The sequence below is a fragment of the Myotis nattereri genome, assembly GCF_964212035.1.
Source record: "Myotis nattereri genome assembly, chromosome: 2".
In the NCBI taxonomy this organism is placed as follows: Eukaryota; Metazoa; Chordata; class Mammalia; order Chiroptera; family Vespertilionidae; genus Myotis; species Myotis nattereri.
The window spans coordinates 176,981,669-177,001,612 of NC_138076.1; the positions used below are offsets into that span (position 1 = coordinate 176,981,669).

General features: G+C 47.2%; 1 protein-coding gene across 1 annotated transcript; it reads left to right on the plus strand.

Annotated features, from left to right (window-relative positions):
• The first annotated feature begins 4,852 nt into the window (after positions 1-4,852).
• Positions 4,853-5,319, plus strand: LOC308514489 (H/ACA ribonucleoprotein complex subunit 3). The gene has a single exon (XM_081084654.1). It carries the CDS (start codon positions 4,899-4,901, stop codon positions 5,091-5,093), a length of 195 nt encoding a protein of 64 aa, XP_080940780.1. The 5' UTR covers positions 4,853-4,898; the 3' UTR covers positions 5,094-5,319.
• Positions 5,320-19,944: the final 14,625 nt, after the last annotated feature.

Sequence of the window (19,944 nt, forward strand, 5' to 3'; positions counted from 1 at the left end):
CAATGAGAGAGAAACATCGATCAGCTGCCTCCTGCACACTCCCCACTGGAGATATGCCCGCAACCAAAGTACATGCCCCTGACCGGAATCGAACCTGGGACCCCTCAGTCCGCAGGCCGACGCTCCATCCTCTGAACCAAACCGGTTACGGCTATATGGTTTAATTTTTAAAAAATTTGGCTCTCAAAAGAAATTTCAATCGTTGTATTGTTGACATTTGGCTCTGTTGACTAATGAGTTTGCCGACCACTGTCCTAGTTCATAACTATGCTTAACCACTGAACAACATTGTCCGGGCTACATTTCTGCCTTTTAAAAGTTGATTAAAACTCTGAATATGAAAGTATTACTTGATGTAAAGTGTAGAATGAGAAAAGGGACACAGGACCAAGTCTTGAAAAACTCCAGTTGTAACCGTACAATTCAAGTGTCCCAGCTGCCTGTCACTACTTAAGCCAATTCAGCAGAGACAGGGTTGAATCATATATGAGTGTTTATTCCAATAATGCCAGCAGAATGGGAGAGCAGCAGGTCATCCACAAAAATCTGTTCTGCTCTGCCTCCCACCATAAGCCAGCTGTTTATATTGGGTAGAAGGTTGAAGATTACATGGGGAAGTAGCCAAAGGGTATGCTAAATGGGCAGTTTACAGATCCTTCTGGCTGGGGATTTGCCAAGGCCTGTAGGTATGCAAAGGACTAGGGGGGGTGGGGGGGGTCTTCAAAGGGCTGGCAATATGCAAAGTTCTGGAGATCTTCAGAGGGCTGCCAGCTCTGGTTTCTGCAACAAGGTTGTTAATTTTTCCAGGATAATAAGCAGCTCCCAGATGTGGAGAATGGGCCGCATTTCCAGGTGAGCTCCCATGTCCCACATGCAACACCCAGCCAGGTGAGAATGTGCCTTCTTTTTTTTTTTCTTTTTAAATATATTTTATTGGTTTTTTACAGAGAGGAAGGGAGAGGGATAGAGAGTAAGAAACGTCGACCAGCTGCCTTCTGCACACCCCCTACTGGGGATGTGCCTGCAACCAAGGTACATGCCCTTGGCCAGAATCGAACCTGGGACCTTTCAGTCCACAGGCCGATGCTCTATCCACTGAGCCAAACCGGTTAGGACTAGAATGTGCCTTCTTTAATCAGAACAAAGCAGTCACAGTTAAGAGAGCATGATTAATATTTCTTATAATTATAGCTGGTCCCCAATATTCTATTTCTGCCCCTATCACAATCTTTTTTTTTTTAATTTAAATTCTTTATTGTTTAAAGTATTACATAAGTCTCCTTTCCCCCCCATTGACTTCTCCCTGGCCATTCTCACCCCCCAACACATGCCCTCATCCCCCCCACCCCCTACTGTCTGTATCCATTGGTTATACTCATATGCATACATACAAGTCCTTTGGTTGATCTCTTACCCCCTCTCCCCCCCCTCCCTCCCCGTCTTCCCTCTTAAATTGGATGGCCTGTTCAATGCTTCTGGCTCTATTTTTATTCATCAGTTTATGTTATTCATTATATTCCACAAATGAGTGAGATCATGTGATATTTATCTTTCTCTGACTGATAACTTTATTTCGCGTAGCATAATGCTCTCTAGTTCCATCCATGCTGTTGCAAATGGTAAGAAATTCTTTTTTACAGCAGCATAGTATTCCATTGTATAGATGTACCAGTTTTCTAATCCACTTATCTGCTGATGGGCACTTAGGCTGTTTCCAAATCTTAGCTATTGTAAATTGTGCTGCTATGAACATAAGGGTGCGTATATCCTTTCTGATTGCTTCTAATTTATTGGGATCTATTCCTAGAAGTGGGATTACTGGATCAAATGGAAGTTCCACTTTTAATTTTTTGAGGAAACTCCATACTGTTTTCCACAGTGGCTGCACCAGTCCCTATCATGATCTTTAATGGCAAGGGAAGAGGGAGGATAAGACTTAAAGAGATAAGGAAATAACCAGAAAGACAGAAGGCAAGGAAAGAGAATAATCCACATGAGTGAAAAATGTTAAGCCCTGTTGTTACTGGACCTTAATGCCAGGTTCTTGAGTCTCAATGTCATAGAAATGAGCACTGAACTCAGAACAAGATCAAGCAGATAGTTTATTGAAAAGAGCTTGTGCAGTATGCACATATGCATATGAAAGAATAAAAGAATGTTACAGACTGCACAAGCCCAGCTGCCAGGCCTAGCTGCCTGTTTTATCTCAACTCCCCAGGCTTCCCCCACTAGAGATAGGAACAGAGGGAATGACGCCCTCCCTAAGGAGGTTCTAAGAAATAGCCCCAACACAAAGAGCAGGCTGAGTAAACCAGGCTTCAATCAACCATTGAGATAAACAGGTTGTGAAAACACTAGGCAGGAATGATGAGTAAATCTCACGCCCTATCAAGACACAAACCAGACCCCTTTGGAATTTCTTTGTTCCCCTCTTACCCTCCTGCATGTAACCCCTCCCTGATGTGTGATTTTTGCCTATAAATATCTGAAAGACTCTTTGCTCGGGGCCCAACTCCTCTGCTCCTGCGTGAGTTACGGGTTGAGCCCCAGCGCGCTGGAATAAAGCCTCTTGCTGTTTGCATCAAGTGACGTCTCCTGCGGTTGATTGGGGTCGCCGTCGATCTGTGGGACAGAGTGAGGGTCCTTCTTCGGGGGTCTCACACATAACCCAGAGGCACAGACAATAAGGTGCTGAAGGCGTGGGTCAGGGGTGGGATAGGGGCTGGAGAGGGTCAGTGGGCGGAAAAGGGAAACAATTGTAATATTTTCAACAATAAGGAATTATTTAAAATAAATAAATAAATAAAATAAAATTAAAAAGAGTTTGTGCACATGGGAATCAACCAGGAAAAGGTTGAGCTCCCTGAAGGGTTCTCATGTGCTGGGGTCCAACCCCAGCAGGTCCAGGGGTCCCCAAAGGTGTGGACAGAGTCGGCGAAGAAGGAATGACACGAAGACAGCGTTCAGTTGATCAGTAGCCTAGCCAGGATCTCCAGCCAAGTTCTGGTCTGGATCTCCAGCCAAGTTCTGTTCAGGATCTCCAGCGAAGTTCTGGTCAGGATCTCCAGCCAGGTTCTGTGTCCATGTTCTCTTGCTAGGTTCTCCAGCCAGGTTCTGTCCAGGTTCTCCAGCCAGGTTCAGTCACCAGGTTCTAGTCAGGTTCTCTTGCCATGTTCTATCCAGGTTCTGTAGCCAGGTTCTGTTTCTAGGTTCTTCAGCCAGGTTCTCTCGCTAGGTTCTGTCTCCAGGTTCTGTGGCCAGTTTCTGTCCAGGATCTTTTGCCATGTTCTCTCTTGCTAGGTTCTGTCTCTAGGTTCTGTCTTCAGTTTCTGTCCAGGATCTTTTGCCATGTTCTCTCCAGCGAAGTTCTTCTGTCTCTAGGTTCTGTGTAGGTTCTGTGTCTAGGTTCTGTGTCCTGTTGTCTTGTTACATCTGTACTTATACCAGTTGATTCCAATCCTATCAACCTCTATTCCAAAAGTTAGGGCGTTTCTTATCTCCATTCCAGGGAGTAAAGATTATGTAGCTTAAGCATGATTGTTCGTAGTTAAAGTGATTAATTACCCGCCTGGCACTTAGTTAAGGGGTTTTATTCCCTCCCTAACTTCAGGGGAAAATCCCTACCTGGGGAAACAACCTTTCTCAGAGAGGTGACCTTGGTTAAAACACATAGTGCCAAGAAGGTGAGCAAACATATTAAGAACAGTATGTATATGCCAGGTCCCTTGAAACAGCAAGGATGGACCGGCTCCCGGCACTCGTGGATGGCTTATATAGGGGTCTTGGAGTGAGTATAGGGCTTGGGAATGAGGATGAGGTCAGTTGCCCCAAGATCATCACCTGGCAGTGGTTGATCCTTGCCTGGGTAGTCAATATATTTTCCAGTGGACCACCTAAAGGGCCTGTCAAATAATGTTTGTGCAAACATTCTGATTACCTTTTAATTGACAGAACAACTATTTTACAGAACGTGATGTTAAGAAAGATGTTATCATCATACATTCTTTAAGGATGTGGTGAGGTTCATTTAACTATGGAATTTTACTGAAAACAAGAAGTCCAGCCTCGAAGATGGAGTTCTTTCAGTCAAGACGGAGTCCAAATGTTACCCTTAGACCAGGGGTGGGCAAACTTTTTGACTCGAGGGCCACAATGGGTTCTTAAACTGGGCCTGAGGGCCGGAACAAAAGCATGGATGGAGTGTTTGTGTGAACTAATATAAATTCAAAGTAAACATCATTACATAAAAGGGTACGGTCTTTGTTTTTTTTTAGTTTTATTCATTTCAAATGGGCTGGATCCACCCGCGGGCCGTACTTTGCCCACGGCTGCGACTGTCTCACTGTTAAAGATGAAAATAAGAGTAAACTGGAAGACACCCTTTGGATACGACAAGAAGAGGATAATTGGAGACCTTAGCTTGGAAAATCAAAGGACCAAAGTAACTGCAGAAACAGCTCAAAAATGGTCCTCTTCTGTTTAACAAGATATTGAGTAGCTTTTCAGAGACAACAGACCAAAAGCACATCATGCAACCAAAACACGTGCAGAGGAGAGAACTTCGGCCTCCAGCTGAATCCAACAAAAGTCTTACCCCTCTCTTGTTCCCCCTCCAAAGAACTAAAAGAGCAGGATATAACCAGAACTTGAACACTGGAACCCTTTCAGAAGTGAAGGGTCCGTTGTCTGTGAAGATCCAGTGCCGATGCCCATAAAAGACCAAGTTGCAAATTCCTCTAATTAAAACTTACCCCACCCGCACTTTGCATACCTGTCCCCCTAAAGCCTTAAAAAACTTTAACCTAGTCTATTGAGCAAGGTGGATTTGAGGCATCATTAAGTCTCCCAGTAGACCGAGAAGTGCAGACGGAATTGGAACCTCCTGCTTCAGCGAGATCATGTTTCTCCAGTATTACCTCAATGAACAGGGAGACCGGGTCTATACCCTGAAGAAGTTTGATCCTATTGGACAACAGACCTGCTCGGCCCATCCTGCTCGGTTCTCCCCAGACGACAAATACTCTCGACACCGAGTCACCATCAAGAAACGTTTCAAGGTGCTGATGACCCAGCAGCCGCGCCCTGTCCTGTGAAGGTCCCTTAAATTTCATGTCTCTCCTGCCACCGGCGACCCCTCTGAGACTTTTCCGAAACCGAGCTTTTCAGTCTGTGAGCCTTGAGGTCTTCTTACCACCCTTGCTCTTTGGAATCGGTGTCATCATTACCTTAGATCATGCTTGTGGAAAGCAATCATGGTAGCACCCTCCCTTTAAGAAAACAAGTTTGAGTCTGCTTTTCGTGTTTTGACTGCCACGTTATTAAAATGATTTGAAAGAGAAAAAAAAAAAAAAAGTCTCCCATCTTCCCAGTTGGTGCCTTCTCCATCAATAAATTTTTCCAAACTCTGATGTTTTTAGTTCTGGCCTTTTATCATCAGGAAAAAGAAATTGGGTTTGGTAATGAGACAAGCTAGTAAGCCAGGACAACCAGAATAGGGAAACCGAGACAGATAGTTAAATGGCCAAGCAGTCTACAGCCATCTAGTAAATCACAAAACTCTATCTCCCCTAAACCAAGAACACTCAAGAGTAAATGGTTTAGGCCTGGGCAGGTCACTTAATTGGTTAGAGCGGCATCCTTGTACACCAAGGTTGTGGGTTTGATCCCGTTCAGGGCACATACAAGAATCAACCAATGAATGCATAAATAAGAGGAACAACAAGTCCACGTTTCTCTCTCTCCCTCCCTTTCTCTCTCTCAAAATCAATAAGTGGCCCAGCTGGCATGGTCGGTGGCTGAGCGTCGACCTATGAGGTTCAATTCCTGGTCAGGGCGTATCCTCAGGTTGTGGGTTCCATCCCCAGCGTGGGATGTGCAGGAGCCAGCTGATCAATGATTCTGTGGACGAAAGGGGCCACATGCTGACCGGACAAGCTCAGGGGAGGCCTGCATAGCAGTTTTGCAGACTCAGAGACCTAAAGTAACCACAAAGGATGGTCTGAAATTAAACTTTAACTAAAGCAGTTATGGTGGACAGTTACATCCTAAGCCGATATCTCCACTGACAAGGTCAACCTTTACCGTAACTGAGCCCATCTGTCTTTTTGCATCTATGATAACATACCCTTGAAGTGTCTGGATAATTTGTGACTTCCCTTTTTTTGGAGCCCCTAGGGCACAACCTAATGTGCTGGGCCCCAGGACAGATACCACAGATTCCTTCATTTATCATGTTAACTGTTCCTGTACCCACCTAAGTATGTGTCCATCATTTTACTTTTTATCCAATCCCGGGGGTTTCCCTGCTTTGCTTTATCCCTCCTCCTTAATCTATCACCAATGAATTTCATGTAACTCACCTATGTCCCTCCTTTGATTGCAATGTGTAAATACGAATGTAATCCTGCCATTCTCCGGAGCACTATCTCAATTCGTTGAGGTTCTGCTTCCCTTCATATGTCGACAATTTGGCTCTAATAAACTCACAAAAATTCTTTACAGGTTTCAATGGGTTTTTTTTACGTTAACAATTCTCTCTCATCATTGATGTTTCTAACTCGCTGTCCCTCTCCCTTTCTGTCTGAAATCAATACAAATATATTTTAAAATAATAATATTAATAATAATAACAAATAAAAATCAATAAGTAAATTTAAAACATTTACGTTTTCTTTTTATTACTGATTTTAGAGAGAGGAAGGGAAAGAGAGAAAGAAGCATCAATTGGCTGCCTCCCACACATGGCCTGGCAGGGGATTGAACCTGTAGCATGGGTATATGTCCTGTGCAGGATTCGAACCCGCCACCTTTTGGTGTGTGTGAGGACACTTCAAACAACCAGCACAACGGCCAGGGCAATAAATGAAAAAAATTTTGAATGGTAAATGGTTTACACTTCTTCCCAGCCAGAGAATAAAGAGCTTCAGTCCCCTACTCAGGGAGCTAGAAAGCAGAAACCCAATTAATGCTGAAATAGGAATTTTAGGGGAATATAGGCAGGTTTGGGGAATTTTTTAGAATTGGTGTCCTTGGAAAAAAACACAGGGCTACAGACTGGGAGAAGTTACATTTCCATAAGACAAAAGAGCTGGGAGAAGTTACATCTCCATAAGACAAGGGAGTGGCAACAGTTACATTTCCATAAGACAAGGAAACTGGGAATAGCAGAAAGGTCTATATTTACAAAATAAAAGAGGAAAAAAGCCCAGAGGGAATAGGAGGACAATGAGGGAGGAGGGTCTCCAGAGTTACTATAGTAACCAATTCAAAAGAGAATATTGACCAATCAGAAGGGATATCAGGACACAGGGATTTTTCCTTTATAAACCATGGAAACAGGAAGTCAGCGGGACTCTTTCGCCCTCCCCACGTGGGAGTCTGTACTTGTTCTTCAATAAATTTCCACCTTTGCTATACCATCTTCTGTCTGTGGACTCATTCTTCAACTCCTACAGACAAAGAATCTGGGGAACCATCCTGCCCAGGGGAACACTGCGTGTTTCAATCCAAAAATCATGTATCCGTGCTATTTGCCAACCACGCCAAAGAATGGAAGAAGTTAAGGGAATAAATCTCATTTTGGCATATCAGCATAAAACTGATGAATATTCTACTGAGATCCTCTCCTAAGACCTCGCCTAAACTCCCAGCCTTTAAAACCCCTGAAACCTAAAATCCCTGCATGCACTCCACCTCCCAGGAGCATGCCCTCGCCTTTCCCTCCCCTTTCTTACCCCTCCCCCCCCACCACCACCCCCAGGCATGCATCTCCTAAACTCCAAGGGACCCCCATGAGGCTTGCAACCAGGGGAGCAATAGGCAGCAGTAGCTCCTCTGAGTTAACCAAGGCCCCCTTTTCTTTGACTTCCCAGTGAGTTAAAGTCACCTAACCTAGGCTTCCTTTTGCTTCTTCCATGCTAAGCCCTTCCTTGTTCAGCTGTCCCCAGCTTTATTAAACGTACTCTCATACTCACCTGGACTCCTGCTGTGAAATTTTTTCTGCATGAAGTCAAAAGCCCATACACTATCAGCCCGCCCTAGGCAGACCCACTCAGGGCCAGGTTCCCTGTCTAGTAACAGTAACACCAAGAACAGCAAAAAAGAGTACTGAAGTGTAAGGCCAAAGAAAATGCCTCCCCCTCCTCCTAGCCCCTAACTGACCTTTCCGGTAAGCTCTGGTTTAGCAAGCTTTAATCTAGTCACAGCAGAGGTATTTTATCTCTTCCTGGGATCGGTCTGTGCAAACCAGACCACCCTGGCCCCTTAGGAAATGAGTCAACTACTAACAAAGGTCTGTCCCTGTAGGAGATGAGTTATGAGTTAACTGTTAACCCAGTTCCCTGTTTTTCCGGCCACCTGCGTGTGGTTTTTGCCTTTATAAACTCATGTTCTGCAATTGCTCAGGGCTCCAGTCAGCCAGTGCTTCCCTTGTGTTGCTGTCTGTCTGCCTGAGAGCCCCTGCGCAGCGCTTGTAATAAAGAACCTCTTGCTTTTGCATCAAGTTTCGGTCTCCGCGTTTGACTTGGGTCGTCGCCCCCTCCGTCGGACTCACCGGGGGTCTTGGGACCTTACATTCGGGGGCTCGTCCGGGATTTGGGGCGACCACCCCTCAAGCGCCGAGATCGGTCTTGGAGGTAAGCAAACTCCGGAGTCATTCAGTGTTTTGTCTTGTCCTTTGTTCGTTCTTAGTTTCGGTTTTTCGGGAAGACAGGTTGTCGGCTCCGTAAGGAGTCGACTCCTCTGGTTGAAGGGTCTTCGGCCAGAAAAACTGTCACCCTGGGGGACGCCCCAGGGACAGACGGTGACCAAGAGGTCTTGGTCACTTCTGGTTCTGGCTGTCCGGCAACGGGCACTCGCGTGTCCGGCCGGACTAGCGTCAGGGAGGGATATCATCCCTCAGCTGCCATTCTGTATCTGTGTAAGTTCTTGTGGGTCCGGTGTCTTGTCGCGTCATTGTTTGTTCTTTGTTTTTGTCTTCTACTTCTCCTCTCCCATCCAGGTAACATGGGCCAAGGAAGCAGCACCCCTCTTTCTCTTACAGTGGCACACTGGAAGGACGTCCGGAGTCGGGGACTCAACCTTTCCGTCAGTGTCAAGAAGGGTCCTTGGCAGACTTTCTGTTCATCCGACTGGCCAGCCCTAGGCGTGGGATGGCCAGCGGATGGGACTTTTGACCTGTCTATTATTTTTGCAGTAAAGAATAAGGTGTTCCAATCAGGCCCGGCGGGCCACCCGGACCAGCAGCCATATATCGTCGTATGGCAGGACCTGGTCCAAAACCCTCCCCCTTGGACCCCCATGCCGACCTTCTCCTCTTAGACTCCCCACCCCCTTACCCCTCTCCTCTCCAGCCAGAGCCGCCGGAGAGACCAGAGCCCTCGGCACCCCCCGCCCCTCCAGCGGAGGGACCGGCCCAGGGAACTCGGAGCCAGAGGAGAGGGAGCGGATTCTTTTGGAGGCCCGAAAGAACGCCCCCGGCCCCGACGGCCGGCCAACCCAACTCCCCCATTTGGTGGATGCGGCCTTTCCTCTGGCCAGGCCGGACTGGGACTTCAACACGGCAGAAGGTAGGGAGCACCTGAAGGTCTACCGCCAGACTCTAGTGGCCGGCCTCAGAGGGGCGGCTCGGCGCCCCACGAATTTGGCTAAGGTAAGAGAGGTCATCCAGGGGCCCACTGAACCGCCTTCTGTTTTCCTCGAGCGACTGATGGAGGCGTTCAGACGGTACACCCCATTTGACCCCACCTCGGAGGGACAGAAAGCTTCGGTAGCCATGGCCTTCATAGGGCAGTCAGCATTAGACATTAAGAAAAAGTTGCAGAGACTTGAGGGGCTGCAGGACTTTACCCTCCAAGATTTAGTTAAGGAGGCAGAGAAAGTGTACCATAAGAGGGAGACCGAGGAGGAGAAGGAGCAGCGGAAGGAGAGAGAGAGAGAGGAAAGGGAAGAAAAAAAGGAAAAAAGGGAAGAGCAAAGGCTAACCCGTATCTTGGCCGCAGCAATAGAAGGGAGTAAGCCACAGGAGATAGGAAAAAGAAGGCAGGCAGGTACCTTGGGCAACAGGCCACCGTTAGGAAAGAATCAATGTGCTTATTGCAAGGAAGAAGGACATTGGAAGCGGGAGTGCCCGAAGAGACTAGCGAAGAAGGCGCTGGCACTCCAGGAAGATAGTGATTGAAGAGGTTGGGGCTCGGACCCCCTCCCCGAGCCTAGGGTAACCCTTAAGGTGGAGGGGAAGCTTGTCAACTTCCTAGTAGACACGGGAGCCCAGTATTCGGTTCTTAAAAAACCGTTAGGGCCGGTCTCCCAGAAGACTTCCTGGGTAATAGGGGCAACAGGAAACGAACAATACTCCTGGACTACTACCCGGACTGTAGATTTAGGCACGGGGAAAGTAACTCATTCCTTCCTAGTAATACCAGAATGCCCTGCCCCCCTTCTGGGGAGAGACTTGTTAACCAAAATGGGAGCTCAGATCACCTTCACCCCACGAGGGCCGACCCTGACCCAACATAGGGAACCAATTACCCTCCTGACACTTCGGCTCGAAGATGAGCATCTGTTGTTTGAGGATAAAATCCAGGAGAATAAAGGGTTAGCGGAGTGGTTACAACAATACCCTGAGGCTTGGGCTGAGACTGCAGGGATGGGCCTGGCTGCTGAACGGCCCCCCGTAGTAATAGAACTCAAGTCCTCTGCAACCCCGATCGCGGTGCGACAGTATCCCATGGCAAAGGAGGCCTGGAGGGGAATCAAGGTCCATATCCAACGCCTCTTGCGCCTAGGGGTCCTGGTCAAATGCCACTCCCCCTGGAACACCCCACTCCTCCCAGTAAAGAAACCTGGAACTAATGACTACCGGCCGGTGCAGGACTTAAGGGAAGTCAACAAGAGGGTGCAGGACATTGATCCCACAGTTCCCAATCCTTACAATCTCCTGAGCTCTATCCCTCCGTCTCATGTGTGGTATTCAGTTCTAGACTTAAAGGATGCCTTCTTCTGCCTGCGGCTGCACCCTGCCAGCCAAAACATCTTCGCTTTCGAATGGAGAGACCCAGACTCGGGGATGACAGGGCAGCTGACCTGGACTCGACTTCCCCAAGGATTCAAGAATTCCCCCACCATCTTCGACGAGGCCCTCCATCAAGACCTGGCTGCCTTCCGCGCTGACCACCCACAAGCCACCCTTCTCCAGTACGTGGATGACCTCCTCCTCGCGGGAGCTACCAAAGAGGACTGTGAAGCAGGTACCAGAGCTTTGCTTTTAGAGCTTTCCCGCCTAGGATACCGGGTCTCGGCCAAGAAGGCCCAGATATGTCAGCGGAGAGTAACCTACTTGGGATATGCTCTAGAGAGGGGAAAAAGGTGGCTCACTGAGGCTCGGAAGAGCACGGTCACCCAGATTCCCAGGCCGCAAACCCCCCGACAGGTACGTGAGTTCCTAGGGACAGCTGGCTTCTGTCGCCTCTGGATTCCGGGTTTAGCAACCCTGGCGGAGCCTCTCTACCCGCTGACAAAACAGGGGAACCCCTTCAAATGGGGGGAGGCTCATCAGAAGGCTTTTGACAACATCAAGAAGGCCCTTCTCTCTGCTCCGGCATTGACTCTACCAGATGTGGCCAAGCCCTTTACTCTGTTCATAGACGAAAGAAAAGGGGTGGCCAGAGGGGTCCTAACCCAGACCTTAGGCCCCTGGAAGAGGCCGGTAGCCTACTTATCCAAGAGGCTAGACCCGGTGGCGAGAGGGTGGCTGGCTTGTCTGAGAGCGATCGCAGCCACTGCCTTGCTTGTAAAGGATGCAGACAAGCTTACCGTGGGGCAGAAACTGACTGTAGTGGCCCCGCATACCCTTGAGAGCATTATTCGGCAGCCACCGGACCGGTGGATGTCCAATGCCCGGATGACCCACTACCAGAGTCTCCTGTTAAATGAAGATCGAGTCCACTTCGGGGCTCCGGTAGTCCTCAACCCGGCTACCCTGCTGCCAGAGATAGATCCTGAGGGTAAGGAAGTCCTACACTCGTGCTGCGACATTCTGGCAGAAGAAACCGGGCCAAGGAAAGACCTCAAGGATTCCCCCTTGTCAGAACCTCAGATCACCTGGTTCACAGATGGCAGCAGCTACCTCTATGAAGGTAAGAGGGTGGCAGGTGCAGCTGTAGTCAGCAAGGATCGGACTATTTGGGCTAGCAGCTTGCCTGAAGGGACGTCGGCCCAGAAGGCTGAATTAATTGCCCTGACCCAAGCCCTCAGACTTGCAGAGGGTAGCCGGGCTAATATTTATACTGACAGCTGTTATGCCTTTGCCACTGCTCATGTGCACGGGGCCATATACCGTCAGAGAGGTCTCCTCACTTCAGCAGGAAAGGAGATTAAGAATAAACAGGAGATCCTCGAACTCCTGGAGGCTGTCCATGCCCCCCGAGAAGTAGCTATCATCCACTGTCCCGGCCATCAGAAAGGGACCTCAGAGATAGCTGTGGGAAACAGGAAGGCGGATACTGAGGCGAGACAGGCCGCTCTCGGGCCCCGGCTACTTGCCCTCGCTGCCGGTCCCGCAGTGTCACAGCCAGAGGCCCTCCACTACACCCCAGAGGAAGAGGAAGACCTGTTTAAAAAGCCAGAAAAATACCACAAGGATGAACTAGGGGTTTGGAGGACTGCGGGGGAGAAAATGGTAGTGCCAAGGGAAGCGGCTACCGCCTACCTCCAACAACTACACCGCCTCACCCACCTGGGGGCCAAACACCTCAGCTCCACCAGCCGGGCCACTGGACACTATGTCAAAGGACTCGACCGCCTCTCGGAGGAAGTAGTCAAGCAATGCAAGGCATGTCAACTAGTAAACCTACATCCATCCCAGGTTGGGAAGGGACAGAGACTCAGGGGAGATTGGCCAGGAAGTTACTGGGAGGTAGATTTCACAGAGGTAAAGCCTGCCCGTTACGGTTACAAATATCTCTTAGTCTTTATAGATACTTTCTCAGGTTGGGTAGAAGCCTTTCCCACCAAGAGAGAGACTGCAACCGTAGTCGCCAAGAAGATCTTAGAAGATATCTTCCCTCGGTTTGGAGTTCCAAAGGTAATCGGATCAGACAACGGTCCGGCCTTCGTTGCCCAGGTAAGTCAGGGAATGGCCAAGATACTAGGGGCGGATTGGAAATTGCATTGTGCTTACAGGCCCCAGAGTTCAGGTCAGGTAGAAAGAATGAACAGGACATTAAAAGAGGCTATGACTAAATTGTCCTTAGAGACTGGCGTGGCAGACTGGACGGTCCTCCTTCCCTTTGCTCTTTTCCGCGCGCAAAATACACCAGGCCCCTTAGGAGTAACTCCGTTCGAGATTCTGTTTGGGGCCCCTCCGCCCCTATCCGCTGACCCATGGTCTGTGCCCACAGACACTCATACCCCTCAATCCCTGCTTGCCAGGCTGAAGGCCCTCGAGACTGTCCAGAAGGAAGTGTGGACTCCCCTAGCTGCCCTCTACCAACCAGGAGAACTACAGGTCCCCCATCAGTTCCAGGTGGGAGACTTCGTCTACATCAGACGCCATCGAGCTGCCAACCTTGAGCCGAGGCGGAAGGGACCACACCTGGTATTGCTGACAACCCCGACCGCAGTCAAGGTAGACGGCGTAGCTGCCTGGATCCACGCCTCCCACGTCAAGCAAGCACCCGCTTCAGACGACACCTACTATGGATGGACTGCGGAGAGGACAGACAACCCTCTCAAACTGCGGATTCGCCGCCGTCCTCCTCCTCCTCCTGCTGACCCTACCGCTGATAAGTAGTGACCTGCTAGCTAACCCCCATGCCCCGAAGAGACTATCTTCACTAGTGGGACCCTTGGTTATTCTTCCCCTCCTCCTGACATTCGGGCCATGCATATTAAACCGCCTAGTTGCCTTTATCCGGGACCGGATTAGTGCAGTCCAGGTAATGGTCCTCCAACAGCGGTATCAACCTGTACCCTCGGACATCGGTCTGTAGTTCCATGATTGAAACTCCCCAAAAGAAAAGGGGGGAATGTAAGGCCAAAGAAAATGCCTCCCCCTCCTCCTAGCCCCTAACTGACCTTTCCGGTAAGCTCTGGTTTAGCAAGCTTTAATCTAGTCACAGCAGAGGTATTTTATCTCTTCCTGGGATCGGTCTGTGCAAACCAGACCACCCTGGCCCCTTAGGAAATGAGTCAACTACTAACAAAGGTCTGTCCCTGTAGGAGATGAGTTATGAGTTAACTGTTAACCCAGTTCCCTGTTTTTCCGGCCACCTGCGTGTGGTTTTTGCCTTTATAAACTCATGTTCTGCAATTGCTCAGGGCTCCAGTCAGCCAGCGCTTCCCTTGTGTTGCTGTCTGTCTGCCTGAGAGCCCCTGCGCAGCGCTTGTAATAAAGAACCTCTTGCTTTTGCATCAAGTTTCGGTCTCCGCGTTTGACTTGGGGTCGTCGCCCCCTCCATCGGACTCACCGGGGGTCTTGGGACCTTACAGAAGAACAGTTGAAGGACTTTCACAACCTAATTTCAAGACTTACTATAAAACATACAGGAAATCTGGAATTGGTGTAAGGATAAACCAGCAATATACTAATCAATGTATACTTCTGTACTTCTCATTTAACCATATATTAACAAATATAGAAGTATTTTAGTCACTGTTTCACTAAATAGCATATGGTACATACTCACCTGATTCTTGCTTTATTCAACAGACCATAACAATCTCCCTGGGTCACAGTGACAGCTCTAAGTCATTTTTCATAATCACTTAAAATTCATCCTTATTCTATTGAAATTCACTTTGTTTGCAATTTTGGCCGCTTGTGAGCAATCTAAAAGTACTGGAAAGATTCCCAACATGTAGATTGCTGGATTGGAGTATAACTTCAACATAACAAATATTGCCAGAATACTTCCTTTCATTAACACCCAGAAAGTTAATCTTTCCCCATCATTGACAATGGGTACCAACTTCTCAATCTATGTCATCTCATTGTTGTGTTTATTGAACAGGAAAAAGATCTGGTTCATTGAAGAAAACAAATTCAAGGTCAATTTGGAAAACAGAGAACAGAAAGGTTAGCCATTGACCACAGGGTTCAGTCATCAAAAAGGAAAATAGACCGGCCATTGTGGCCCATGAACCAAGAGATCTCCAGTGGATTCTCAGTCAGGGCACATGCCTGGGGGTTGTGGGTTCCATCCCCTGTGGGGACTGTGCAAGAGGCAGCTGCTCGATGATATTTCTCTCTCATCAATGTTTCTATCTTTCTATTCTTATCTCTTTCTCTCTCTCTAAAAATAAATACATAAATAAGAAAATAAATAAATAATGGAAAATAGTCCAGCAATTCAGGTGCTTAGAGCTTTGTTTTGTTTGTGGGGGGGAGGCCTACCTCTCCTGGCACATAAGTATAGCCCCTACTTATCATCCCCCTAAATTCCTCTCAACTAAACCATAGTTCATCCATAAGAATTACTCCTCTCTTTCCCAACAACCTATCTTTGACCAACCATTCTGCAAATCAGCCAAAGTTCACCTGACTCCTCCTGCTAAGATGCCATCCTTCACAGGTTAGATTGCTCGTTTGAAGCCTTCTCATATCCAGCATTCTTGAATAAAGTTTTATGCTAACAGTGTTCTGATCCATTTTCTAAAATAGTGGTGCCTCAGTTTGTTTCAGAACTGGACCCTCTGCTGCTCAGCCCCCAGCCACATCAAGAAGAGAACGTCACCCAAGACCCCTTGACACCGAGTGACAGTGTAATTGATAACCCGTTCTTCTGCCGTCAGCGTGGAGCAAAGCAGCGTGGAGCGTGGACCAAGAGGATGATTGCTGTCTGAAGTTGGGGACCCGTTTTTAAGCCTGTTCTGACCCATGGCAGTCCAGGTGGCTATCAGTAACATATGTCATCACACAAGTGTTAATCAGAGTACAAGCTGGTTATCAGTTACAGTGTCACTCAGAAGGTGTCTATCAGGTTTACATCTGCCATTCCTAAGGGTAGCATTCAGCTATGGTCTTATCTGTATGGTGCAGCTAGGGCTTTCCCTGTGCTCTTCAATATTTCACAAAAAATAATTTTTCTACATTTCCTATAACACTCTTTAATTGTTTTCTATTGCTATAAAATTGAAACACTCTCTTCTTATTTCCTATCATTATCACTATTACTATGACACAAAGGCAAGAGTGTTTATTTGAGATCGAAGAAGAATTGTAATTCTGGGAGGCACCATTCATGTAGAAACCCAAATAGTGTTCCCATTAGGAGAAAGCAAGGGGCATTTATGAGAACAGAAAGGTGAATAATTACAGGAAGAGAGGGAAGGAATTTCTATGGGTGCAGATAAGCTAGCATAGTGATGCTAATTATAAAGAATGTCTTTAATTTCAGTCCTGTAGCTATGTGGGCTCTCCTGCAAACTTTGCAAATAATAGTTAGAAATACAATGTTACTGTAGGCCTCTTCCAAAGGTTATTTTGCCCAGTTTTAACATTCCAAAGGTTTTTGAGGAGTAAGACTTACAAGGCAGTTTCTCTGGGATGGCAGCTCCAACTCCAGTTTGAAACGGCTCCTTTTATATTATTTTTTTATAACAATATTTTTAAAATCAGGAATTTTTACAACACAAAAGTATACAGAAATATTGTAAAAATTTTATTTCCGCCTGGCTGGCGTGGTTCAGTGGTTGATAATTGACCTATGAACCAGGAGGGCAGGGCTCAATTCCCAGTCAGGGCACATGCCCTGGTTGCGGGCTCAATGCCCAGTGGGGCGTGCAGGAGGCAGCTGACCAAAAATTCTTTCTCATCATTGATGCTTCTATCTCTTTCTCCTCTCCCTTCCTCTCTGAAATCAATAATAAAAATATATTTTTAAAAATTTAATTTCCAACTTCCAATCCCAGAAATAACCACTGTCTAATTTAATTTTCTGCCTGTACTTCCATAGCCTTGTCCGTGAATATACAATTATATTGAAAGGCAAAATTCTTTGTTGGTGGGGAGTAGTAATTTTCTGGTGCTTCTGTGTCCCAGCAAGAGCCAATGAGCCCTAGCCGGCTTGGCTCAGTGGATAGGGCATCAGCCTGTGGACTGGAGGGTCCCCGGTTCGGTTCCGGCCAAGGGCACATGCCTGGGTTGCGGGCTTGATCCCCAGTGGGGACATGCAGGAGGCAGCCGATCAATGATTCTCTCTCATCATTGATGTTCCTATCTCTTACCTTCTCCCTTCCTCTCTGAAATCAATAAAGTTATATATATATATATATATATATATATATATATATATATTTTTTTTTTTTCTTTCTTTCTTTCTTTCTTTCTTTCTTTCTTTCTTTCTTTCTTTTTTTTTTTTTTTAAAGAGCAAATGAGTTCTCCTCCTGGTACTAGTCTTGGATTCCGCTGGCACTCATAAAAAGACAAAATAAGAATTATTAGATAAAGCCAGTGATTATCCAGAAATGTTACATTAGGAGGAGATAAGAAAGAAAGATTAGCGTTAGGGAGAATTCAGCAGGATGTTATCTGAATTCCTTGGAGCAGGTTGCTTGGCCAGGTCTGCTGTCTTCTTGAGGGTGATCCACAAGGGGTGTTTCTGGTCAGAGGTCACCTTCCACTGAGACTGGATGTCACTCAGCTGGTGGTCTGCCTTCACCCGGGAGTGGTGTATCCAGGTGTTTAGTCCTGCAACCTTAAGAGCGGTGGGTGTGGTTAATATGATTGGATAGGGTCCCTTCCAGGTAGGCTTGAGGGGCTCCTTTTTCCAATCCTTTACCCAAACCTGGTCTCCAGGTTTATAAGGATGTACAGCTGTTCCTAGAGAGATGGGTAGTCTATCAATAATCCACCTGTGGACCTCAAAGACAGTTTTTCCAAGTCCTTGTAGTTGTTTCTGGGTTTCTAAGTTCCCTATTTCCCCTAAATCTTCCTTTGGCTGAATTAAGGGAGGGGGTCTACCATATAGAATTTCTAAGGGAGAGAAACCTACCCTGGCCCTTGGGGCACAGCATACCCGCAGGAGTACAAGAGGCAAGATATCTATCCAGGGTAAGGTTGTCTCTTGGCATAGCTTAGCCATAGCCTGCTTTAGAGTCCGGTTAATGCACTCCACTTTCCCTGAATTCTGAGGCCTGTAAGCTGTATGTAGATTCCATTTAATTCCTGAAGCCTTGGCTACCTGTTGTACTATTTCTGCTACAAAGCCTGGGCCATTATCGGACTCTATGGTCAGAGGCATTCCATACCATGGAATCATATCCTTCAGCAATGCCTTAGTGATTTCTCTCACCTTTTCGGTGCGAGTGGAATATGCCTCGACCCAACCTGAAAAGGTGCAAACAAAGACTAGCAGGTATTTATTCCCTCTGCTAGGCCCTATTTCTGTAAAATCTACTTCTAAGTCCTCAAAAGGAGCTTGCTCACACTGCTGAACTCCTATAGGTCCTACAGGACCCTGTTTGGCATTGTTCTGAGCACAGAAGAAGCAATGCTGAGATACTGAGGCACAGAAGGAAGGTAGATGGGCAATTAGGTAGTACCTGCCTAACAAAGCTTCTAGGGCAGCCTTTCCTAAATGAGTGAGTTCATGCTGCTGGAGGACTACCTTATGGGCTAACTGTTCTTGGACATAGACCTTATGATCTGGGAGTATCCACCAGCCTTCCATTGTTCTCTTGCCCCATTCTTTTTTCTTTTTTTCTTTTTTTGGATTTAAGCAGTATGTTTATTTATTATTTCTAAGTAAATTCCAATTGAAGTCACCATCTTTTTCACATTCATTCAACAGAGAGTAGGAGAATTGGCCTCTATAGCTTCACAAACAAGCATTCTATATTTCTTTGCAATAGAAATTGACAGGATTAAAATCAACTGGTACAAATACAGATGTAACAAGACAATAAACACCAGAACCTGGCTAGAGATCCTGGCCAGGTCGCTGATCAACTGAATGCTGTCTCCGTGTCACTCCCCGCCACTCCCGACCCCATCCACACCTTTGGGGACCCCTGGACCTGCTGGGGTTGGACCCCAGCATCTGGCGCCTGAACAGGAACCCCCATTCCCCCAGGTTAGGTGTGGACAGAGTCAGTGAAGAAGGAATGACACGGAGACAGTGCTCAGTCGAACAGCAGCCCAGCCAGGATCTCCAGCCAAGTTCTGGTCTCTTGCCCCATTCTTTCTGGGCCCATTTCTCTTCCCGAGGAGTGTATTTTGGAGGTTCAGGTAATTTGGGGGCCAACATGATCTGTGCTGGTGCTGCTTGTTCTTTAGCAGCCAACTTGGCTGCGGTGTCAGCATGCTGGTTTCCTTCTGATACTGAGTCTTTCCCTTTCTGGTGACCTTTGCTATGGATGATGGCTATTTCCTTAGGCTCCCAGACTGCTTCTAGTAACTTTAAAATCTCATTCTGAATTTTGATTCCTTTTCCTCCTGCTGTCAAGAGCCCCCTTTCCTTATATATGGCCCCATGGACATGCAGGGTAGCAAAGGCATAGCAAGAGTCAGTGTAGATGTTGGCACGCTTATTCTTTTTTTTAAATATATTTTATTGATTTTTTTACAGAGAAGAAGGGAGAGAGATAGTTAGAAACATCGATGAGAGAGAAACATCAATCAGCTGCCTCCTGCACACCTCCTACTGGGAATGTGCCCACAATCAAGGTACATGCCCTTGACCGGAATCGAACCTGGGACCCTTCAGTCCGCAGGCCGACGCTCTATCCACTGAGCCAAACCGGTTAGGGCGGGCACGCTTATTCTTACTGAGTTCTAGGGTTCTTACTAAGGCCCAAAGTTCTGCCCTCTGCGCTGACCATCCTTCAGGCAGGGCCTGTGCTTTAGTTGTCTCAAAGTTTGATACCACTGCATATTCAGCTCGTCTTTTTCCTCCATCTAAGAAGCTGCTGCCATCTGTGAACAATACCAAGTCCACATTTTGCAGG